The 24,151-nt window shown below is 42.8% G+C and overlaps 1 protein-coding gene across 2 annotated transcripts in view; it reads right to left on the reverse strand.

Moving 5' to 3' along the window:
* Nucleotides 1-24,151, reverse strand: part of YWHAE (tyrosine 3-monooxygenase/tryptophan 5-monooxygenase activation protein epsilon) — a 153,683-nt gene that overhangs the window by 64,147 nt on the left and 65,385 nt on the right. For both annotated transcript variants that reach the window (XM_053706245.1, XM_053706246.1), the window contains exon 3: nt 10,774-10,880. In XM_053706245.1, coding sequence (XP_053562220.1) covers nt 10,774-10,880 — 107 coding nt within the window. The remainder of the gene's footprint in view (nt 1-10,773; nt 10,881-24,151) is intronic.

Genomic DNA, 24,151 nt, shown 5'->3' on the forward strand with positions numbered 1-24,151 from the left:
GGGTTACCTTAAGAAAATGTTTGTTCAACAAGGTTTTATATTGCAACCCCTTGCATGCATTGCGCCTGTCACGGCTGCGGCGGCATTTTGGTTTGAGTCTCTGGAAGAGACCCTTGACACAGCTCCATTGGATGAGATTACACACAAGCTTAAAACCCTTAAGCTAGCTAATTCATTTATTTCTGATGCCGTAGTACACTTAACTAAACTTACGGCTAAGAATTCCAGATTCGCCATTCAGGCGCGCAGAGCGCTGTGGCTAAAATCCTGGTCAGCTGATGTGACTTCTAAATCTAAATTGCTTAACATACCTTTCAAGGGGCAGTCATTATTCGGGCCCGGTTTGAAAGAAATGATCGCTGACATTACGGGAGGTAAGGGCCATGCCCTGCCTCAAGACAGAGCCAAACCAAGGGCTAGACAGTCTAATTTTCGTGCCTTTCGTAACTTCAAGGCAGGAGCAGCATCAACTTCCTCGGCTCCAAAACAGGAAGGAACTGTTGCTCGCTACAGACAGGGCTGGAAACCTAACCAGACCTGGAACAAGGGCAAGCAGGCCAGAAAACCTGCTGCTGCCCCTAAGACAGCATGAAGTGAGGGTCCCCGATCCGGAAACGGATCTAGTGGGGGGCAGACTTTCTCTCTTCGCCCAGGCTTGGGCAAGAGATGTCCAGTATCCCTGGGCATTGGAGATCATATCTCAGGGATATCTTCTGGACTTCAAAGCTTCTCCTCCACAAGGGAGATTTCATCTTTCAAGGTTGTCAACAAACCAGATAAAGAAAGAGGCGTTTCTACGCTGTGTACAAGATCTTTTACTGATGGGAGTGATCCATCCGGTTCCGCGGTCGGAACACGGACAAGGGTTTTACTCAAATCTGTTTGTGGTTCCCAAGAAAGAAGGAACCTTCAGACCAATATTGGATTTAAAGATCCTAAACAAATTCCTAAGAGTTCCATCGTTCAAAATGGAAACTACTCGGACAATCTTACCCATGATCCAAAGGGGTCAGTACATGACCACAGTGGATTTAAAGGATGCCTACCTTCACATACCGATTCACAAGGATCATTACCGGTATCTAAGGTTTGCCTTCCTAGACAGGCATTACCAGTTTGTAGCTCTTCCCTTCGGGTTAGCTACGGCTCCAAGAATCTTTACAAAGGTTCTGGGTTCTCTTCTGGCGGTACTAAGACCGCGAGGAATATCGGTAGCTCCGTACCTAGACGACATTCTGATTCAAGCGTCAAGTTTCCAAACTGCCAAGTCTCATACAGAGTTAGTACTGGCATTTCTAAGGTCACATGGGTGGAAAGTGAACGAAGAAAAGAGTTCTCTATTGCCACTCACAAGAGTTCCCTTCTTAGGGACTCTCATAGATTCTGTAGAAATGAAGATTTGCCTGACAGAGGACAGGTTAACAAAACTTCTAAATGCTTGCCGGATCCTTCATTCCATTCCACACCCGTCAGTGGCTCAAGGCATGGAGATAATCTGCTTAATGGTAGCGGCAATGGACATGGTACCTTTTGCACGCCTACATCTAAGACCGCTGCAATTGTGCATGCTAAGTCAGTGGAATGGGGATTACTCAGATTTGTCCCCTATGCTGAATCTGGATCAAGAGACCAGAGATTCTCTTCTATGGTGGCTTTCTCGGCCACATCTGTCCAGAGGGATGCCCTTCAGCAGGCCAGACTGGACAATTGTAACAACAGACGCCAGCCTACTAGGTTGGGGCGCTGTCTGGAATTCCCTGAAGGCTCAGGGATCATGGACTCAGGAGTAGAGTCTTCTTCCAATAAACATTCTGGAATTGAGAGCAGTTCTCAATGCCCTTCTGGCTTGGCCTCAGTTAGCAACTCTGAGGTTCATCAGGTTTCAGTCGGACAACATCACGACTGTGGCTTACATCAACCATCAGGGAGGGACAAGGAGTTCCCTAGCGATGATGGAAGTTTCAAAGATAATTCGCTGGGCAGAGTCTCACTCTTGCCACCTGTCAGCGATCCACATCCCAGGCATGGAGAACTGGGAGGCGGATTTACTAAGTCGCCAGACTTTTCATCCGGGGGAGTGGGAACTTCATCCGGAGGTCTTTGCCCAAATACTTCGACGTTGGGGCAAACCGGATATGGATCTCATGGCGTCTCGCCAGAACGCCAAGCTTCCTTGTTACGGGTCCAGATCCAGGGACCCGGGAGCGGTCCTGATAGATGCTCTGACAGCACCTTGGACCTTCAAGATGGCTTATGTGTTCCCACCCTTTCCGATGCTTCCTCGTTTGATTGCCAGGATCAAACAGGAGAAGGCATCGGTGATTCTAATAGCGCCTGCGTGGCCACGCAGGACCTGGTATGCAGATCTAGTAAACATGTCATCCTGTCCACCTTGGTCGCTGCCTCTGAGACAGGACCTTCTAATTCAGGGTCCTTTCAAACATCAAAATCTAATTTCTCTGAAGCTGACTGCATGGAGATTGAACGCTTGATTTTATCAAAGAGTGGATTTTCGGAGTCAGTAATTGATACCTTAAAACAGGCTAGGAAACCTGTTACCAGGAAAATTTACCATAAGATATGGCGTAAATATTTACACTGGTGCGAATCCAAGAGTTACTCATGGAGTAAGGTTAGGATTCCCAGGATATTGTCTTTTCTACAAGAAGGTTTAGAAAAGGGTTTATCTGCAAGTTCTTTAAAAGGACAGATCTCAGCTCTGTCCATCCTTTTACACAAACGTCTGTCAGAAGTTCCAGACGTTCAGGCTTTTTGTCAGGCTTTGGCCAGGATTAAGCCTGTGTTTAAAACTGTTGCTCCACCATGGAGCTTAAACTTAGTTCTTAACGTTTTACAGGGTGTTCCGTTTGAACCCCTTCATTCCATTGATATCAAGCTATTATCTTGGAAAGTTCTGTTTTTAATGGCTATTTCCTCGGCTCATAGAGTCTCTGAGTTATCGGCATTACATTGTGATTCTCCTTATCTGATTTTTCATTCAGACAAGGTAGTTCTGCGTACTAAACCTGGGTTCTTACCTAAGGTAGTCACTAACAAGAATATCAATCAAGAGATTGTTGTTCCATCATTGTGTCCTAACCCTTTTTCAAAGAAGGAACGATTTCTGCACAATCTAGACGTAGTCCGTGCCCTGAAATTTTATTTACAGGCAACTAAAGATTTTCGACAAACTTCTTCCCTGTTTGTCGTTTATTCTGGACAGAGGAGAGGTCAAAAAGCATCTGCTACCTCTCTCTCTTTTTGGCTTCGTAGCATAATACGTTTAGCCTATGAGACTGCTGGACAGCAGCCTCCTGAAAGAATTACAGCTCATTCTACGAGAGCTGTGGCTTCCACGTGGGCCTTTAAGAATGAGGCCTCTGTTGAACAGATTTGCAAGGCTGCAACTTGGTCTTCTCTTCATACTTTTTCCAAATTTGACACTTTTGCTTCTTCTGAGGCTGTTTTTGGGAGAAAGGTTCTTCAGGCAGTGGTTCCTTCCGTATAAAGATCCTGCCTGTCCCTCCCGTCATCCGTGTACTTTACCTTTGGTATTGGTATCCCATAAGTAATGGATGACCCGTGGACTGACTACACTTAACAGGAGAAAACATAATTTATGCTTACCTGATAAATTCCTTTCTCCTGTAGTGTAGTCAGTCCACGGCCCGCCCTGTTTTTTATGGCAGGTCTAAATTTTAAAATTATATTCCAGTCACCACTGCACCCTATAGTTTCTCCTTTCTCGTTTGGTTTTCGGTCGAATGACTGGGTGTGACGTAGAGGGGAGGAGCTATATAGCAGCTCTGCTTGGGTGATCCTCTTGCACTTACTGTTAGGGAGGAGTTAAAATCCCATAAGTAATGGATGACCCGTGGACTGACTACACTACAGGAGAAAGGAATTTATCAGGTAAGCATAAATTATGTTTTCTCTTGTAGTGTGTTCAGTCCACGGGTCATCCATTACTTATGGGATATATTCTCCTTCCCAACAGGAAGTTGCAAGAGGATCACCCAAGCAGAGCTGCTATATAGCTCCTCCCCTCACATGTCATATCCAGTCATTCGACCGAAACAAGACGAGAAAGGAAAAACTATAGGGTGCAGTGGTGACTGGAGTTTTAATTAAAATTTAGAACTGCCTCAAAAAAAGACAGGGCGGGCCGTGGACTGAACACACTACAAGAGAAATAAATTTATCAGGTAAGCATAAATTATGTTTTCTCTTGTTAAGTGTGTTCAGTCCACGGGTCATCCATTACTTATGGGATACCAATACCAAAGCTAAAGTACACGGATGATGGGAGGGACAAGGCAGGAACATTAAACAGAAGGAACCACTGCCTGTAGAACCTTTCTCCCAAAAACAGCCTCCGAAGAAGCAAAAGTGTCAAATTTGTAAAATTTTGAAAAGGTATGAAGTGAAGACCAAGTTGCAGCCTTGCAAATCTGTTTAACAGAGGCCTCATTCTTAAAGGCCCAGGTGGAAGCCACAGCTCTAGTGGAATGAGCTGTAATTCTTTCAGGAGGCTGCTGTCCAGCAGTCTCATAGGCTAAACGTATTATGCTACGAAGCCAAAAAGAGAGAGAGGTGGCCGAAGCCTTTTGACCTCTCCTCTGACCAGAATAAACGACAAACAGAAGAAGTTTGCCAAAAATCTTTAGTTGCCTGTAAGTAGAACTTCAGGGCACGGACTACGTCCAGATTATGCAAAAGACGTTCCTTCTTTGAAGAAGGATTAGGACATAATGAAGGAACAACAATCTCTTGATTGATATTCCTGTTAGAAACAACCTTAGGTAAAAACCCAGGTTTAGTACGCAGAACTACCTTGTCTGAATGAAAAATCAGATAAGGAGAATCGCAATGTAAGGCAGATAACTCAGACTCTTCGAGCCGAGGAAATACCCATCAAAAACAGAACTTTCCAAGATAAAAGCTTAATATCAATGGAATGAAGGGGTTCAAACGGAACACCCTGAAGAACTTTAAGAACCAAGTTTAAGCTCCACGGAGGAGCAACAGTTTTAAACACAGGCTTAATCCTAGCCAAAGCCTGACAAAAAGCCTGGACGTCTGGATTCTCTGCCAGACGTTTGTGTAAAAGAATAGACAGAGCAGAAATCTGTCCCTTTAACGAACTAGCGGATAAACCCTTTTCTAAACCTTCTTGTAGAAAAGCCAATATCCTAGGAATCCTAACCTTACTCCATGAGTAACTCTTGGATTCACACCAATATAAATATTTACGCCATATCTTATGGTAAATCTTTCTGGTAACAGGTTTCCGAGCCTGTATTAACGTATCAATAACCGACTCCGAAAAACCACGCTTTGATAGAATCAAGCGTTCAATCTCAATGCAGTCAGCCTCAGAGAAATTAGGCTTGGATGGTTGAAAGGACCCTGAATTAGAAGGTCCTGCCTCAGAGGCAGAGACCATCGTGGACAGGACGACATGTCCACTAGGTCTGCATACCAGGTCCTGCGTGGCCACGCAGGTGCTATCAGATTCACCGATGCTCTCTCCTGTTTGATCCTGGCAATCAGTTGAGGTGGCAACGGAAATGGTGGAAACACATAAGCCATGTTGAAAACCCAAGGGGCTGCTAATGCATCTACCAGCACCACCCCCGGGTCCCTGGACCTGGATCCGTAACAAGGAAGCTTGGCGTTCTGGCGAGATGCCATGAGATCCAGCTCCGGTTCGCCCCAACGAAGAATCAGTTGAGCAAACACCTCCGGGTGAAGTTCCCACTCCCCCGGATGAAAGGTCTGGCGACTTAGAAAATCCGCCTCCCAGTTCTCCACGCCTGGGATGTAGATCGCTGACAGATGACAAGAGTGAGACTCTGCCCAGCGAATTATCTTCGAGACTTCCAACATCGCTAGGGAACTCCTGGTTCCCCCTAGATGATTGATGTAAGCCACAGTCGTGATGTTGTCCGACTGAAATCTGATGAACCTCAGAGTTGCTAACTGAGGCCAAGCTAGAAGAGCATTGAATATTGCTCTTAATTCCAGAATGTTTATTGGGAGGAGTTTCTCCTCCTGAGTCCATGATCCTTGAGCCTTCAGGGAGTTCCAGACTGCACCCCAGCCTAGTAGGCTGGCATCTGTTGTTACAATCGTCCAATCTGGTCTGCGAAAAGTCATTCCTTTGGACAGATGAACCCACGACAACCACCAGAGAAGAGAATCTCTGGCCTCCTGGTCCAGATTTAGTAAAGGGGACAGATCTGAGTAATCCCCATTCCACTGACTTAGCATGCACAGTTGCAGCGGTCTGAGATGTAGGCGCGCAAATGGCACTATGTCCATTGCCGCGACCATTAAGCCGATTACTTCCATGCACTGAGCTACTGATGGGCTCTTTTCCATGTTCACTTTCCACCCATGCGACCTCAGAAATGCTAGAACTATCTCTGTATGAGACTTTGCATTTTGAAAACTTGACGCTTGTATCAGAATGTCGTCTAGGTACGGAGCCACCGCTATGCCTCGCGGTCTTAGTACCGCCAGAAGCGAGCCCAGAACCTTTGTAAAAATTCTCTGGGCCGTAGCCAACCCGAAGGGAAGAGCTACAAACTGGTAATGCCTGTCTAGAAAGGCAAACCTTAGGTACCGATAATGATCTTTGTGAATCGGTATGTGAAGGTAGGCATCCTTTAAGTCCACTGTGGTCATATACTGACCCTCTTGGATCATGGGTAGGATGGTCCGAATAGTTTCCATTTTGAACGATGGAACCCTTAGGAATTTGTTTAAGATCTTCAGGTCCAAGATTGGCCTGAAAGTTCCCTCTTTTTTGGGAACCGCAAACAGATTTGAGTAAAAACCTTGCCCTTGTTCCGTCCGCGGAATCGGGTGGATCACTCCCATTACTAAGAGGTCTTGTACACATCGTAGAAATGCCTCTTTCTTTATTAGGTTTGTTGATAACCTTGACAGATGAAATCTCCCTTGTGGAGAAGTTTTGAAGTCCAGAAGGTATCCCTGAGATATGATCTCCAACGCCCAGGGATCCTGGACATCTCTTGCCCAGGCCTGGGCGAAGAGAGAAAGTCTGCCCCCCACTAGATCCGTTTCTGGATAGGGGGCCCTTTCTTCATGCTGTCTTAGGGGCAGAAGTAGGTTTTCTGGCCTGCTTGCCCTTGTTCCAGGACTGGTTGCCCTTCCAACCCTGTCTGTAACGAGTAGCAGTCCCTTCCTGTTTTGGAGCGGAGGAAGTTGATGCTGCTCCTGCCTTGAAATTACGAAAGGCACGAAAATTAGACTGTTTGGCCTTTGATTTGGCCCTGTCCTGAGGAAGGGTGTGACCCTTACCACCAGTAATGTCAGCAATAATTTCTTTCAAGCCGGGCCCGAATAAGGTTTGCCCTTTGAAAGGAATATTAAGCAATTTAGATTTAGAAGTTACATCTGCTGACCAGGATTTAAGCCATAGCGCTCTGCGCGCCTGGATGGCAAATCCGGAGTTCTTAGCCGTGAGTTTGGTTAAATGCACAACGGCATCCGAAACAAATGCATTAGCTAGCTTAAGGGCTTTAAGCTTGTTCATAATCTCATCCAATGGTGCTGTGCGAATAGCCTCTTCCAGAGACTCGAACCAGAATGCCGCTGCAGCAGTGACGGGCGCAACTCATGCAAGGGGCTGTAATATAAAACCTTGTTGAACAAACATTTTCTTAAGGTAACCTAATTTTTTATCCATTGGATCTGAGAAAGCACAACTATCCTCCACCGGGATAGTGGTACGCTTGGCTAAAGTAGAAACTGCTCCCTCCACCTTAGGGACCGTCTGCCATAAGTCTCGTGTGGTGGCGTCTATTGGGAACATTTTTCTAAATATCGGAGGAGGGGAAAAGGGCACACCGGGTCTATCCCACTCCTTGCTAATAATCTCTGTAAGCCTTTTAGGTATAGGAAAAACGTCAGTACACACCGGTAACGCATAGTATTTATCCAGCCTACATAATTTCTCTGGGATTGCAACCGTGTCGCAATCATTCAGAGCCGCTAACACCTCCCCTAGCAATACACGGAGGTTCTCAAGCTTAAATTTAAAATTTGAAATTTCTGAATCCGGTCTCCCCGGATCAGATCCGTCACCCACAGAATGAAGCTCTCCGTCCTCATGTTCTGCAAATTGTGACGCAGTATCGGACATGGCTCTCGTGTCATCGGCGCGCTCTGTCCTAAACCCAGAGCCTCTTAACTCAGGCAAATTAGATAATACTTTCATAACATTAATCATATCATGCAAAGTGATTTGTAAGGGCCTTGATGTACTTGGCGCCACAATCTCACGCACCTCCTGAGCGGGAGGCGAAGGTACTGACACGTGAGGAGAGTTAGGCGGCATAACTTCCCCCTCGTTGTCTGGTGATAATTTCTTTACCAGTAAAGACTGACTTTTATTTAAAGTAACATCAATACAATTGGTACACATATTTCTATTGGGCTCCACATTGGCTTTTAAACATAATGAACAAGTAGATTCATCTGTATCAGACATGTTTAAACAGACTAGCAATGAAGGCTATCAAGCTTGGAAAAAATCTTTCAATAAATTTACAAGCAATAGAAAAAACGCTGCAGCGCTTTTAAAAACACAAAAAAACTGTCACAGTTGAAATAACAATGAACTAATTCAGTTATAGCCAACAATTTTAACAGTAAATGTATGAATTTAGCAGAGGATTGCACCCACTAGCAAACGGATGATTAACCCCTCAATACCCAAAAACGGATAATCAATTTTAGATTTAACGCTCTTATCACAGTCAAACACACTGTCACAGGTCTGCTGTGACTGATTACCTCCCTCAAAAATGAATTTTGAAGACCCCTGAGCTCTCTGGAGACGTCCTGGATCAAGAAGGAAGAAGCAGGAAGACACTGCTAGAATTTTAACTGCGCAACAAGGCGCTAAAAAGGCCCCTCCCACTCATATTACAACAGTGGGAACCTGTTACAACGGTTTCTATGCAGAAATATACGTTAGCCATATGGAAAAAAAAATCATGCCCAAAAAGATTTATCACCAAAGTACCTCACAAAACGAATAACATGCCAGTAAACGTTTTAAAAACAACTTTCCAGTGTTATGCAAAGTTATCACTAAGCCTGCTACCAGTCGCTTCTACTGCAGTTAAGGCTCATACATATATTTCAGTATTAACAGTATTTTCTCAGTCAAATTCTAGTCCCTAGAAAATAACTCTACTGTGCATACATTTATCAGCCTGATACCAGTCGCTACTACTGCATTAAAGGCTGTACTTACATCATATGGGTAACAGCAGTGTTTTCTTAGTCAATTCCATTCCTAGAAAATATTACTGCACATACCTCATTTGCGGGGGACCCCGCATGCTATTCCCTTTTCTGAAGTTACCCCACTCCTCAGAATGTGCGAGAACAGCCAGTGGATCTTAGTTACGTCTGCCAAGATCATAGAAAACGCAGGCAGATACTTCTAAATACTGCCTGAGAGAAAAAACAGCACACTCCGGTGCCATTTTAAAATAATTATTCTTCAATCAAAAGTTTGTTAAGTAAAAACTCCTATCTCCTCTCGCGACCTCCTTCTTTGTTGAGACTTGCAAGAGAATGACTGGATATGACATGTGAGGGGAGGAGCTATATAGCAGCTCTGCTTGGGTGATCCTCTTGCAACTTCCTGTTTGGAAGGAGAATATATCCCATAAGTAATGGATGACCCGTGGACTGAACACACTTAACAAGAGAAAAGTGCATTATTGTTTGGAAGAATGTCTAAAGAAAATCTATTTGCAGACCAGGAAAGACTAGGGGACAAGGCTGTAAAAAATCCATGAGAGCCAGTCCTGCTTACAGTGCTTCACTCTGGTTTCACGGTTATGGAAAAATTGCACTGTGCAGCCAGAGAAGCACTACAAAGCAAAAGAGCGAACAGTTCCTGCATGCGCCCTGTTCTTTCGGCAGACATGCAGCATTTTCTGCAATGACATCTCAAATCACAGCATGTTCTGCCTTGGGGTAAACATAACTATATGCTGCTATTTTCAATGGAATGTTTATGCAACTGTATAAAGAATTGCAGCCATTTTGGCAACAACTGTGGTTAATTCCTCTCCACTTTCGAACTACCAGGGCAGTAGATTATGCGGAAGGGGCTGCGCTGCTACACCCTTCAAGTGCAACATAATACACATATTAAATGGCTGATTTTACTGAACAACCAGCAAAAGTTTTAGCCAATGTTAAGCTAAAATTAGTTAATTTAAAAAAAATTTTATACTTATAGCACAAATTATCATTAAATAAATGTAAGTTAAATTATACAATTATTTTGTGCTTTGAAAACCAGAAAATACTACACTACTCCCACCTAGCTACATTAAAATGCCACCCAGCTGTCAATTTTTTCACTGTACAGGGTATATGTAGGGTTATGATCCTTTTAAAAGACAGTTGGAGAAGTTTCTGAACAGAATATTTTACCACAAAAAAAAAAAAAAAACACAACACTTTTCTTATATCAACATGGTGGAATGCCTAATTTTCCCATATAAATGGATTTTTCCTGACAAACATCTCCATAAATCAGAACCCTATCGCACTTCCAGTTTTACAGTCTCTCCTTTAAAAAAAAAAAAAGGAAAAAAAAAAAAAAAAAAAAAAAAAAAAAAAAAGGACACCATAACTCATCTAGCCGTTTCCATAGAACAGGCAAAATTTTAAAGTATACACAGAGACCTCAGACAGACACACTGCAACACTTACATTTTATAGTAAAAAACCTTGGATTCTCCACTATTTGCAGCTGGAATGAGGTGTTTGTCCAGTACATCCAGTATGTCATTACAGATAGATTTCAATTCACTTTCAACCTGAAAGATTCCAAAACACCACTTCTCGGTTATCACATATTACTGATATATATATATATATATATATATATATATATATATATATATATATATATATATATATATATATATATATATATATATATATATATATATATATATATATATATATATATATATATATATATATATATATATATATATATCTCAAGAACATTTGTAAGTACATCAACACCTTTTAAATCATTTTACAGGGACATTACCCTTAATTTCTATCAAATCAAAGGGCAATAATTCAGACAACCTATAATAAATTGATTTGTAGTTATACAAATTTATTCAGAATATCATTGACATACACACAGATATAGTATTATTTATGCTTACCTGATTATTTTCTTTCTTGGCAGCGAGTCCATTCATAAGATATGGGAGAATACTTCACTAAAACTAAAAGTAACGTAAATGGCCACCAGGAGGAGGCAGACACACCCCAAACCGAACATTGAAATTTAAGTCTAGTAACAGGCTTAAGTGCCTGAATCAAAGTATTAATGACTGCCTCAGAGAATTACCTCTGGGACAAGATCATTTGTTCATTCTCGATGCAGTCAACCTCAGAGAATCCAGATTTTAAAAGAGTGGACCCTGAGCCAGAAGATCTGGCCTCTGAGGGAGTCTCCATTGAGAACTAGACATTCCCACCAAGTCTGCATACCAAGTCCTGCGTAGCTACGCAGGAGCTAACCAATTGCAGAAAATACCTTCTCCGTGATTTGAGCAATTACGCAAGGAAGCAATTGGAGAAAAAAAGATACACTACATTGTAATGCCAAGGAGCAGTTAAGGCATTCACCAGTTACGCCTGAGGATCTCAACCCATATCTTGATAGTTTGGCATTGAGATGGGAAGCCATGACGTCTCACTCTGGACATCCCCAACTGCGAGTGATCTTGCAAAAAAAAAAAAAAACCCCTGGTTCAGGGACCATTCCTTAGAGTGTAAAGTCTGTCTGCTCAGAAAATCTGCTTCACAACTAACCAGTCCTGGAATGTGGATGGCTTATATTTGACATTGCTACGTCTCTGCCCATTGAAGAATACGAGAAACACTTCCAGCATTGCCAGAAAGCTGCGAGTTCTGCACTATTGATTGACATAGGTCACAGTAGTGATGTCCGAAAAATAAAATCAGACAGAACGTAACTGAGGCCACGTCAAAAGAGCATTGAGGGTGTCCTTCAACTCCTTAATGATTGTGAGAAGAGTTTTCTACAGTCGGTGGACCCGGTGCCGCTCTATGGTGTCACATACTCCCTAATTCATAAAGTATGATGGCTGAAAAAAAACTACCTCTGTCTGAGTTTTCTACGTTATACATTTGTCCCCCATTAGGAAATTAAACTTTTGACAAATTCTAACAAACGCCTGGACAAAAAGTCTGATCAGGAAGTTTAGTCAACTTTCTATGAAGAGAAAAAACAAAATTCGACCTTTTAGAAATTAGCTGACATTGTGAGAAAACTGAAGGATTCTATGAATCCAAAAAGAAAACCCTCAGGAAAAACACCACTCAAAATATATCTTCCAAATCTTATGATAAATCTCTTGTTACAGGCTTTCTGGCCTGCATCAATGATAAATACCGAAAACCCAGCTTCAAAACTAAGCGTTCAAACTCCACGCCATTAAATTTAGAGATTTGAGATCTTGGTTAGAAAAGAGAACCTTGAGACAACATGTCTAGTCTCAGAGGGAAGACATGGAAAGTAAGAGAACATCTGCACTATATCCGCATGCCAAGTCCAGCGGGGCCTGGCTGGAGCAATTTATATTATGGACATTGACTCCAGTTTCATCCAAGTAATGACTCTGGGAAGTCACACAAAGGAAACAAGTATCCTAGATGAAAGTCCCATGGACATACCAAGGTGACTATTATGTGAGACTTTTGATATTTTAATCTTGCATAATAGCTTGGAAACTCAAGATTCAAGTTTAAGGCCATCAGATTTATGTCCTGTAAGCCCATTTTGATCACTGAGCAATCGAACAAATGTCCCAAAGTGGAGACCACTCTCTTGAATGGAGCGATAGACTGCAGAGATGATCCACCTCCCAGTTCACACATGGTATATGAATTGCCAAGAGAGCAATGATTCCGCTTTGCCTAAGAGTTTTAGACACTTCTAGCATGACCAGTGGACTGTGGTTACTCCCCTTAATGATTTATGTAGGGTCACAGTCGAGATGTTGACTGGAAACAGATAAAACTATTCCTCCTTCAATAGGAGTAAGGGCAGAAGAGCCTAAAGACTGCTTAAAGTTCCAGAATGTTGGTTGGGAGCCTTGCTCTAAAGGAAACCAAACTCGCTGCACTCTTCTAGAACCCCAGACCACTCCCCAGTCAGAGAGACTGGCGCCCATCGGCAGACTATAGCAAAACTGACGAAGGATGCATGTCCCCAGGGCCAGACACATGTCCTCTAGAAAAAGATCGACTGTGAAATCCAAAGCAATCTGTATTCCAAATATAGATAATTATTTGACCACTGAGGTAGCATAGCCATTAAAGGGGTCTCAAGTGAAAAGGGGGCCAAAGAAACTGTCTGAAGCAGCTACCATAAGACCCACCACCTCCATGCATTGAGCTACCTATAGAATGTAGCTTTTGTAGGAAGAGACACACCCTCTGATTGTTAATATTGCAAAGATGCGTCAGGAAATCAAATGCATAAGGATCAAGTCTTTTATGACTCAAGTAAATGCTACCCTTATAGCAGGAAATAAGGAGCTTTAGGTACATTGCTACTCCAACCATGGTCGTGAAAGACAACAGAAGAGCTTGTTAATATGAGCAATAGCTATTGACAGGAAATAAGCTTGCACTAGTATCAATATAAGGCACGAATATCTGATCATGATCACTGGCAAGGATCTGAGCTGTTGCATTAATCTGCAGGACTGCATTTGGAATTAAACATGCAAAGTATAATGCATGCATACACTAATAGCATAAGACAGACAATGCCTTGCATATATACAGAGACAGTAGCCCTCCCTATATCAAAATTAATGTGTTGCTGTACACTAACAGCTTTTAGCTAATTGCATATAATAGTGTACAGAACCTGCATGAAGTACATTCCTGCAAATATTCCAAAGAGCAAACAATGTACAATAAATAAAACGCAGACTAACATAAAAAACAAAACAAGCTTTGACTTATAAATAAGTATAATAGGGCAGATAGTTATAAGACATGATAAAGGTACCATATGTTAAGTACAATATATGATTGCACATCATATAGTACATTTGATACACTGTAAATAACATTTGAATGTGATGTGGAGTACAGCTTTCTAAAAGGGTCCTTACTTTGCAGATTTATCTGAGGAGACCTAGATTTATGCTTAGTATGGGGACAGCCGCTAAACAAACTCACTATTTTGTAAATATTTTTAGCTTCAATAAAATAAGGGATTTCCCACTGAGTATAACATGTACAGGGCAAATTTCCCTCTGGAAAGTGGATGGTTGCAGCAGATATGGTTGTAAAATCTGAAGAATAGAATTCTCAGATAGGAGTGGCCTGGCATACTGGAAAATAATTTTCAAAACATACATATGTAGACAAAAGGATAACAGAAACTGACTCCTCTATAGAGATATCAGTGGGTACTTGATTTTTTTCAGTTTTTACTTATAATAAAGTAAGCAATGACACTATATATAAAGGACTGGTACAGAAAATAACTGGTAGAGAGGCCGCTACACAATGTATACACTCGCCCAGACACCAATTCTCAGAGTAGTAGCACCTGCAATATAGATTGTATATCCCTTAAAGGGACAGTCTACACCAGAATTGTTATTTTTTAGAAAGATGGATAATCCCTTTATTACCCATTCCCTAGTTTTGCTCAATCAACCGTTCTAATAATACACTTTTTACCTCCGATTACCTTGCATCTAATCCTCTGCAAACTGCCCCCTTATTTTAGTTCTTTTGACAGACATCCATTTTAGCCAATCAGAGTTGGCTCACCTGAACTCCACCAGCGTGAGCAGTTATATATATCCTGGTTTCTCAACAGCCGGGCCGTGGCCCAGTGCCGGGCTGTGACAGACCTGCTGGTGGGCCATGACCCAACATGCCCCCACTGCATACTCTTGACAGGCCCACAACTCCACATATCAGGAATACCAGGCAGGCCTTTCAGAGTGCCATTACACATATATGAGGGTCCTGGGCATGTAGCGGCAGTATAAATAAAATACAATACATATATATATATTATGACTCCTGGGCCCTGGACATGTCCGGCTAAAATTTACCGGGCCTTGAGGTCACTTGGGTTGAGAACCACTGCACACAAACACCTAGTGGTGAAAAACTGTCAAAATGCACTGAGAGAAGAAGAGGCTGCCTTCAAGGGCTTAGAAATTAGCATATGAACCTCCTAGGTTTAGCTTTCAACTAATACCAAGAGAACAAAGCAAAATTAGTGATAAAAGTAAATTGGAAAAAAACAGTTTATGCTTACCTGATAAATGTATTTCTCTTGTAGTGTGTTCAGTCCACGGGTCATCCATTACTTATGGGATATATTCTCCTTCCCAACAGGAAGTTGCAAGAGGATCACCCAAGCAGAGCTGCTATATAGCTCCTCCCCTCACATGTCATATCCAGTCATTCGACCGAAACAAGACGAGAAAGGAGAAACTATAGGGTGCAGTGGTGACTGGAGTTATAAATTAAAATTTAGAACCTGCCTCAAAAAAGACAGGGCAGGCCGTGGACTGAACACACTACAAGAGAAATAAATTTATCAGGTAAGCATAAATTATGTTTTCTCTTGTTAAGTGTGTTCAGTCCACGGGTCATCCATTACTTATGGGATACCAATACCAAAGCTAAAGTACACGGATGATGGGAGGGACAAGGCAGGAACATTAAACAGAAGGAACCACTGCCTGTAGAACCTTTCTCCCAAAAACAGCCTCCGAAGAAGCAAAAGTGTCAAATTTGCAAAATTTGGAAAAAGTATGAAGTGAAGACCAAGTTGCAGCCTTGCAAATCTGTTCAACAGAGGCCTCATTCTTAAAGGCCCAGGTGGAAGCCACAGCTCTAGTGGAATGAGCTGTAATTCTTTCAGGAGGCTGCTGTCCAGCAGTCTCATAGGCTAAACGTATTAGGCTACGAAGCCAAAAAGAGAGAGAGAGGTGGCCGAAGCCTTTTGACCTCTCCTCTGTCCAGAATAAACGACAAACAGAGAAGAAGTTTGCCGAAAATCTTTAGTTGCCTGTAAGTAGAACTTCAGGGCACGGACTACGTCCAGATTATGCAAAAGGCGTTCCTTCTTTGAAGAAGGATTAGGACATAATGATGGAACAACAATCTCTTGATTGATATTCCTGTTAGAAACAACCTTAGGTAAAAACCCAGGTTTAGTACGCAGGACTACCTTGTCTGAATGAAAGATCAGATAAGGAGAATCACAATGTAAGGCAGATAACTCAGAGACTCTTCGAGCCGAGGAAATAGCCATCAAAAACAGAACTTTCCAAGATAAAAGCTTAATATCAATGGAATGAAGGGGTTCAAACGGAACACCCTGAAGAACTTTAAGAACCAAGTTTAAGCTCCAAGGAGGAGCAACAGTTTTAAACACAGGCTTAATTCTAGTCAAAGCCTGACAAAAAGTCTGGACGTCTGGATTCTCTGCCAGACGCTTGTGTAAAAGAATAGACAGAGCAGAAATCTGTCCCTTTAGTGAACTAGCGGATAAGCCCTTTTCTAAACCCTCTTGTAGAAAGGACAATATCCTAGGAATCCTAACCCTACTCCATGAGTAACTCTTGGATTCACACCAATATAAATATTTAAGCCATATCTTATGGTACATCTTTCTGGTAACAGGTTTCCGAGCCTGTATTAATGCATCAATAACCGAATCCGAAAACCCACGCTTTGATAGAATCAAGCGTTCATTTTCCAAGCAGTCAGCCTCAGAGAAATTAGGTTTGGATGGTTGAAAGGACCCTGAATTAGAAGGTCCTGCCTCAGGGGTAGAGACCATGGCGGACAGGAAGACATGTCCACTAGGTCTGCATACCAGGTCCTGCGTGGCCACGCAGGCGCTATCAGAATTACCGATACTCTCTCCTGTTTGATCCTGGCAATCAGTCGAGGTAGCAACGGAATAGTGGAAACACATAAGCTATGTTGAAAACCCAAGGGGCTGCTAGTGCATCTACCAGCACCGCACCCGGGTCCCTGGACCTGGATCCGTAACAAGGAAGCTTGGTGTTCTGGCGAGATGCCATGAGATCCAGATCCGGTTTGCCCCAACGATGAATCAGTTGAGCAAATACCTCCGGGTGAAGTTCCCACTCCCCCGGATGAAAAGTCTGGCGACTTAGAAAATCCGCCTCCCAGTTCTCCACGCCTGGGATGTAGATCGCTGACAGGTGACAAGAGTGAGACTCTGCCCAGCGAATTATCTTCGAGACTTCCAACATCGCTAGGGAACTCCTGGTTCCCCCTTGATGATTGATGTAAGCCACAGTCGTGATGTTGTCCGACTGAAATCTGATGAACCTCAGTGTTGCTAACTGAGGCCAAGCTAGAAGAGCATTGAATATTGCTCTTAATTCTAGAATGATTATCGGGAGGAGTTTCTCCTCCTGAGTCCACGATCCCTGAGCCTTCAGGGAGTTCCAGACTACTCCCCAGCCTAGTAGGCTGGCATTTGTTGTTACAATCGTCCAATCTTGTCTGCGAAAAGTCATTCCTTTGGACAGATGAACCCATGATAACCACCAGAGAAGATAATCTCTGGTCTTCTGGTCCAGATTTAGCAAAGGGGACAGATCTGAGTAATCCCCGTTCCATTGACTTAGCATGCATAGTTGCAGCGGTCTGAAATGTAGGCGCGCAAATGGCACTATGTCCATTGCCGCGACCATTAAGCCGATTACTTCCATGCACTGAGCTACTGATGGGCTTGGAATGGAGTGAAGGACACGGCAAGCATTGAGAATCTTTGATAACCTGGACTCCGTCAGGTAAATCTTCATCTCTACAGAATCTATAAGAGTCCCTAAAAAAGGGACCCTTGTCAGTGGTAACAGAACTCTTTTCCACATTCACTTTCCACCCATGCGACCTCAGAAATGCTAGAACTATCTCTGTATGAGACTTTGCATTTTGAAAACTTGACGCTTGTATCAGAATGTCGTCTAGGTACGGAGCCACCGCTATGCCTCGTGGTCTTAGTACCGCCAGAAGTGACCCCAGAACCTTTGTAAAAATTCTCGGGGCCGTAGCTAACCCGAAGGGAAGAGCTACAAACTGGTAATGCCTGTCTAGAAAGGCAAATCTTAGGTACCGATAATGATCTTTGTGAATCGGTATGTGAAGGTAGGCATCCTTTAAGTCCACTGTGGTCATATATTGACCCTCTTGGATCATGGGTAGGATGGTCCGAATGGTTTCCATCTTGAACGATGGAACCCTTAGGAATTTGTTTAAGATCTTTAAGTCTAAGATTGGTCTGAAGGTTCCCTCTTTTTTGGGAACCACAAACAGATTTGAATAAAACCCTTGCCCCTGTTCCGTTCGCGGAACTGGGTGGATTCACTCCCATCACTAAGAGGTCTTGTACACATTGTAGAAATGCCTCTTTCTTTACTAGGTTTGTTGATATCCTTGACAGATGAAACCTCCCTTGTGGAGGAGAAGTTTTGAAATCCAGAAGGTATCCCTAAGATATAATCTCCAACGTCCAGGGATCCTGTACATCTCTTGCCCAAGCCAGGGCTAAGAGAGAAAGTCTGCCCCCCCACTAGATCCGTCTCCGGAAAGGGGGCCCTGTCTTCATGCTGTCTTAGGGGCGGAAGTAGGCTTTCTGGCCTGCTTGCCCTTGTTCCATGACTGGTTGCCTTTCCAACCCTGTCTGTAACGAGCAGTAGTTCCTTCCTGTTTTGGAGCGGAGGAAGTTGATGCTGCTCCTGCCTTGAAATTACGAAAGGCACGAAAATTAGACTGTTTGGCCTTTGATTTGGCCCTGTCCTGAGGAAGGGTGTGGCCCTTACCTCCAGTAATGTCAGCAATAATTTCCTTCAAGCCGGGCCCGAATAAGGTCTGCCCTTTGAAAGGAATGTTCAGTAGTTTAGACTTAGAAGTTACATCTGCTGACCAGGATTTAAGCCATAGCGCTCTGCGCGCCTGTATGGCGAATCCGGAATTCTTAGCCGTAAGTTTGGTTAAATGCACTACGGCATCCGAAACAAACGCATTAGCCAGCTTAAGGGTTCTAAGCTTGCTCAAAGACTCATCCAATGGTGCTGTGCGAATCGCCTCTTCCAGAGACTCAAACCAGAATGCCGCTGCAGCAGTGACCGGCGCAATGCATGCAAGAGGCTGTAATATAAAACCTTGTTGAACAAACATTTTCTTAAGGTAACCCTCTAATTTTTATCCATTGGATCTGAGAAAGCACAGCTATCCTCCACCGGGATAGTGGTACGCTTGGCTAAAGTAGAAACTGCTCCCTCCACCTTAGGGACCGTCTGCCATAAGTCTCGTGTGGTGGCGTCTATAGGGAACATTTTTCTAAATATCTGAGGAGGGGAAAAAAGGCACACCGGGTCTATCCCACTCCTTGCTAATAATCTCTGTAAGCCTCCTTGGTATAGGAAAAACGTCAGTACACACCGGTACCGCATAGTATTTATCCAGCCTACATCATTTCTCTGGGATTGCCACCGTGTCACAATAATTCAGAGCCGCTAACACCTCCCCTAGCAACACTCGGAGGTTCTCAAGCTTAAATTTAAAATTTGAAATTTCTGAATCCGGTCTCCCCGAATCAGAACCGTCACCCACAGAATGAAGCTCTCCGTCCTCATGTTCTGCAAATTGTGACGCAGTATCAGACATGGCTCTTGTGTCATCGACGCGCTCTGTCCTTAACCCAGAGCTGTCGCGCTTGCCTCTTAACTCGGGCATATTGTATAATACTTCTTTCATAACATTAGCCATATCATGTAAAGTGATTTGTAAGGGCCTTGATGTACTTGGCGCCTCAGTCTCACGCACCTCCCGAGCGGGAGACGAAGGTACTGACACGTGAGGAGAGTTAGGCGGCATAACTTCCCCCTCGTTGTCTGGTGATAATTTCTTTATCGGTACAGTTTGACTTTTATTCAAAGTAATATCAATACAATTGGTACACATTTCTATTGGGCTCCACATCGGCTTTTAAACATAATGAACAAGCAGATTCCTCTGTATCAGACATGTTTAAACTGACTAGCAATGAAGCTAGCAAGCTTGGAAATTACTTTCAATAAGTTTACAAGCAATATAAAAAACGCTGCAGCGCTTTTAAAAACACAGTTGAATAACAAAGAACTAATTCAGTTATAGACAACAATTCTTTAAATGTATTAATTAGCAGAGGATTGCACCCATTAGCAAAAGGATGATTAATCCCTCAGTACCCAAATACGGATATCAAATTAAGATTTAACGTTTTTTATCACAGTCAAACACACTGTCACAGGTCTGCTGTGACTGATTACCTCCCTCAAAAATGAATTTTGAAGACCCCTGAGCTCTCTAGAGACGTCCTGGATCAAGGAGGAAGAAGCAGGAAGACTGTGCTAGAATTTTTAACTGCGCAACAAGGCGCTAAAAAAAGGCCCCTCCCACTCATTTACAACAGTGGGAGACCTGATATAACGGTTTCTATGCAGAAATATACGTTAGCCATGTGGAAAAAAATCATGCCCAAAAGGATTTATCACCAAAGTACCTCACAAAACGAATAACATGCCAGTAAACGTTTTAAAAACAAACTTCTTTTAATGTCATGCAAAGTTATCACTAAGCCTGCTACCAGTCGCTTCCACTGCAGATAAGGCTTAAGCATTATTTCAGTATTAACAGTATTTTCTCAGTCAAATTCTAGTCCCTAGAAAATAACTCTACTGTGCATACATTTATCAGCCTGATACCAGTCACTACTACTGCATTTAAGGCTGTACTTACATCATACGGCTAACAGCAGTGTTTTCTTAGTCAATTCCATTCCCAGAAAATATTGTACTGCACATACCTCATTTGCGGGGGACCCCGCATGCTATTCCCATGTTCTGAAGTTACCCCACTCCTCAGAATGTCGAGAACAGCCAGTGGATCTTAGTTACGCCTGCTAAGATCATAGAAAACGCAGGCAGTTTCTTCTTCCAAATACTGCTTGAGATAGAAAAAAAACAGCACACTCAGGTGCCATTTAAAATAAACTTTTGATTGAAGAATAAGTAAAAACTCCAACTCCTCTCGTGGCGACCTTCTTTGTTGAGGGTTGCAAGAGAATGACTGGATATGACATGTGAGGGGAGGAGCTATATAGCAGCTCTGCTTGGGTGATCCTCTTGCAACTTCCTGTTGGGAAGGAGAATATCCCATAAGTAATGGATGACCCATGGACTGAACACACTTAACAAGAGAAAATGTAAAAATGACATGCCCTATCTGAATCATGAAAGTTTATTTGGGACTAGACTGTCCCTTTAAGTACCCCCCTGGCAGCTCCTGTATAGGTACTTGGACCTCTTCCTGCAACTGGCAGGCACTGAAAATTAAATATGGAGTCCACGTTGTCATTCCAATTACTAGTGGGAATATCACACCTGGTCAGCGGGAGGAGGCTAAGTGTCACTCCCCTACCCATAATGACCAGTAATTCGACCAAAGGGAAATGGAAAAAGGAATAACACAAAAGGTGTAGAAGTGCCTGAGGTTTAGCTAAAAATAACCGTCTTAATTAAGGGTGGGGTTGTGGACTCTCCATAACCGGATTTTTTTTTTTTTTTTTTTTTTTTATCAGGTAAGCATAAATATTGTTTTCTTTCCTAAGATATGGAGAGTCCACAGAATTACTAGAGAGGGAGAACAAGACAGGCAGACCTAAACAGAAGGCACCACTGCTTAAAGAACCTCTCTCCCAAAAGAGGCCTCAGCTGAAGCAAAAGTATAAAACTTGAAAATTTTAGAAAAAGTATGCAGAGGGGACCAAGTTACAGCCTTGCAAATCTGTTCCACCGAAGCTTCATTTTTTAAAGTCCAAGGAGACAGTCCAAGTGGAATAAGCTGTAATTCTCTCAGGAGGCTGCGGACCAACAGTCTCATAAGCAAAAATAATTCTACTTCTCAACCAGAGGGAAAGTAGTAGTGGTAGACTTCTGACCCTTTACGGTTTCTTGAGAAACATAACAAGGCAGAAGACTGGCTAAAATCCTTAGTCGTACGTAAGAATTTTAGAGCATGCACAACATGTGCAACAGACATTCCTTATGAGAATGAGGATTGGGACAGAGAGAAGGAACAACAATTTCCTGATTACTATTTCTACCCGAAACCATTTTCAGAAGAAAATCCAATTTAGTACGAAGAACCGCCTTATCTGCATGAAAGAGAAGGTAAGGCGAATCACACTGAAGCAAAACTTTAAGGTTAAGGCTCCAAGGAGGAGCAACAGGTTTAAACAAAGGCCTGATTCTGACCAGGGCCTGACAAAAAGATTGAACATCTGGCACATCTGCCAGACGCTTATGTAAAAGAATAGATAAAGCAGAAAACTGACCTTGCAGAAAAATGACTGACAACCCTTTCTCCAGACCTTCCTGGAGAAAAGGAAATCCTAAGAATCCTGACCCTACACTCCAAGAGTAGCCTTTGGATTCACACCAATAAAAAGGTATTTACGACATACCTTATGGTAAATTTTACGAGTAACAGGCTTGTAAGCCTGTAGCATGGTCTCAATGACAGACTCCAAAAACCCATGCTTAGCTAGAACTAAGTGTTAAATCTCCAAACAGTCAACGTCAGAGAAACCAGATTTGGATGGAGGAATGGACCCAGAGTTAGAAGGTCCTTCCCCAGAGGAAACCCCCAAGGTGGCAGAGATTACATCTTTACTAGGTCTGCAAACCAGGAACTTAAGGTCTAAAATGGGTCGAAAAGTTCCATCTTTTTTGGGAACCACAAACAAATTTGTATAGAATCCTAGACCCTGTTCCCTTACTGGAACAATCACTCCAGGGAGGAAAGGTCATGAACACAATTCAAGAATGCCTCTCTTTTTACTTGGTCTGCAGATAATCTTGAGAGGTTGAATATGCCCCCAGGAAGGAAAGTTTTGAATACTATTTTGTAACCCTAAGATACTATGTCCACAGCCCAAGGATCTGGGACACATCGTATCCACGCTTGACAAAACAGGGAAAGTTTGCCCCCCACTTGATCCGATCCCAGATCGGAGGCCGACCGGTCATGCCGACTTAGACTCAGCTGAGGGTTTCTTTGATTGCTTCCACTTATTCCAAGACTGATTGGGCTTCCAAGAAGACTTGGACTATTCCTGCTTGGAAGAGGGAGAGGAAGACTTTTGACCTTTGAAGTTATGAAAGGAACGAAAATTACTTTGACATCCTTTAGGTCTGTTCTTGTCTTGTGGTAGAAGACCCTTTTCCACCCGTAATATTAGAAATTATTTCTGTCAGAACAGGTCCAAACAAGGTCTTACCCTTGTAAGGAAGCACCAGAAGCTTGGACTAGGAGGTAACATCAGCTGACCAAGATTTTAGCAACAAAGCCCTATGGGCTAAGACAGTGAAGCCAGACATCTGGGCTCCTAGTCTAATAACTTGCATGTTTGCATCAGAAATAAAGGAATTGGCTAGTTTGAGAGCCTTAATCCAATCTTGGATCTCCTCCAACAGAGTCTCTACTTAAATTGATTCAGACAAGGCGTCGCACCAATAAGATGCCGCATTTGCTACTGTGGCAATACAAACTGAAGGTTGCAATTGAAGACCTTGATGAACATACATCTTTTTCAAATAAGCCTCCAGCTTTTTGACCATGGGATCCTTAAAGGAGCAGCTATCCTCTATAGGGATTGTTGGTCTCTTAGCCAAAGTAGAAAATGAAATTTATGCTTACCTGATAGATTTCTTCTACGATACGACGAGTCCACGGATTCATCCTTACTTGTGGGATATTATCCTCCTGCTAACAGGAAGTGGCAAAGAGCACCACAGAAGAGCTGTATATATATAGCTCCTCCCTTCTCTCCACCCCCAGTCATTCGACCGAAGGTATAGGAAGAGAAAAGCTAAAAAGGTGCAGAGGTAACTGAAGTTTTGAAAAACAAAAATATAATCTGTCTAAAATGACATGGAGGCAATCTCCAGGCAGTCAGCTGCAGATG

This window comes from Bombina bombina, chromosome 3, assembly GCF_027579735.1.
Source record: "Bombina bombina isolate aBomBom1 chromosome 3, aBomBom1.pri, whole genome shotgun sequence".
Classification (NCBI taxonomy): Eukaryota; Metazoa; Chordata; class Amphibia; order Anura; family Bombinatoridae; genus Bombina; species Bombina bombina.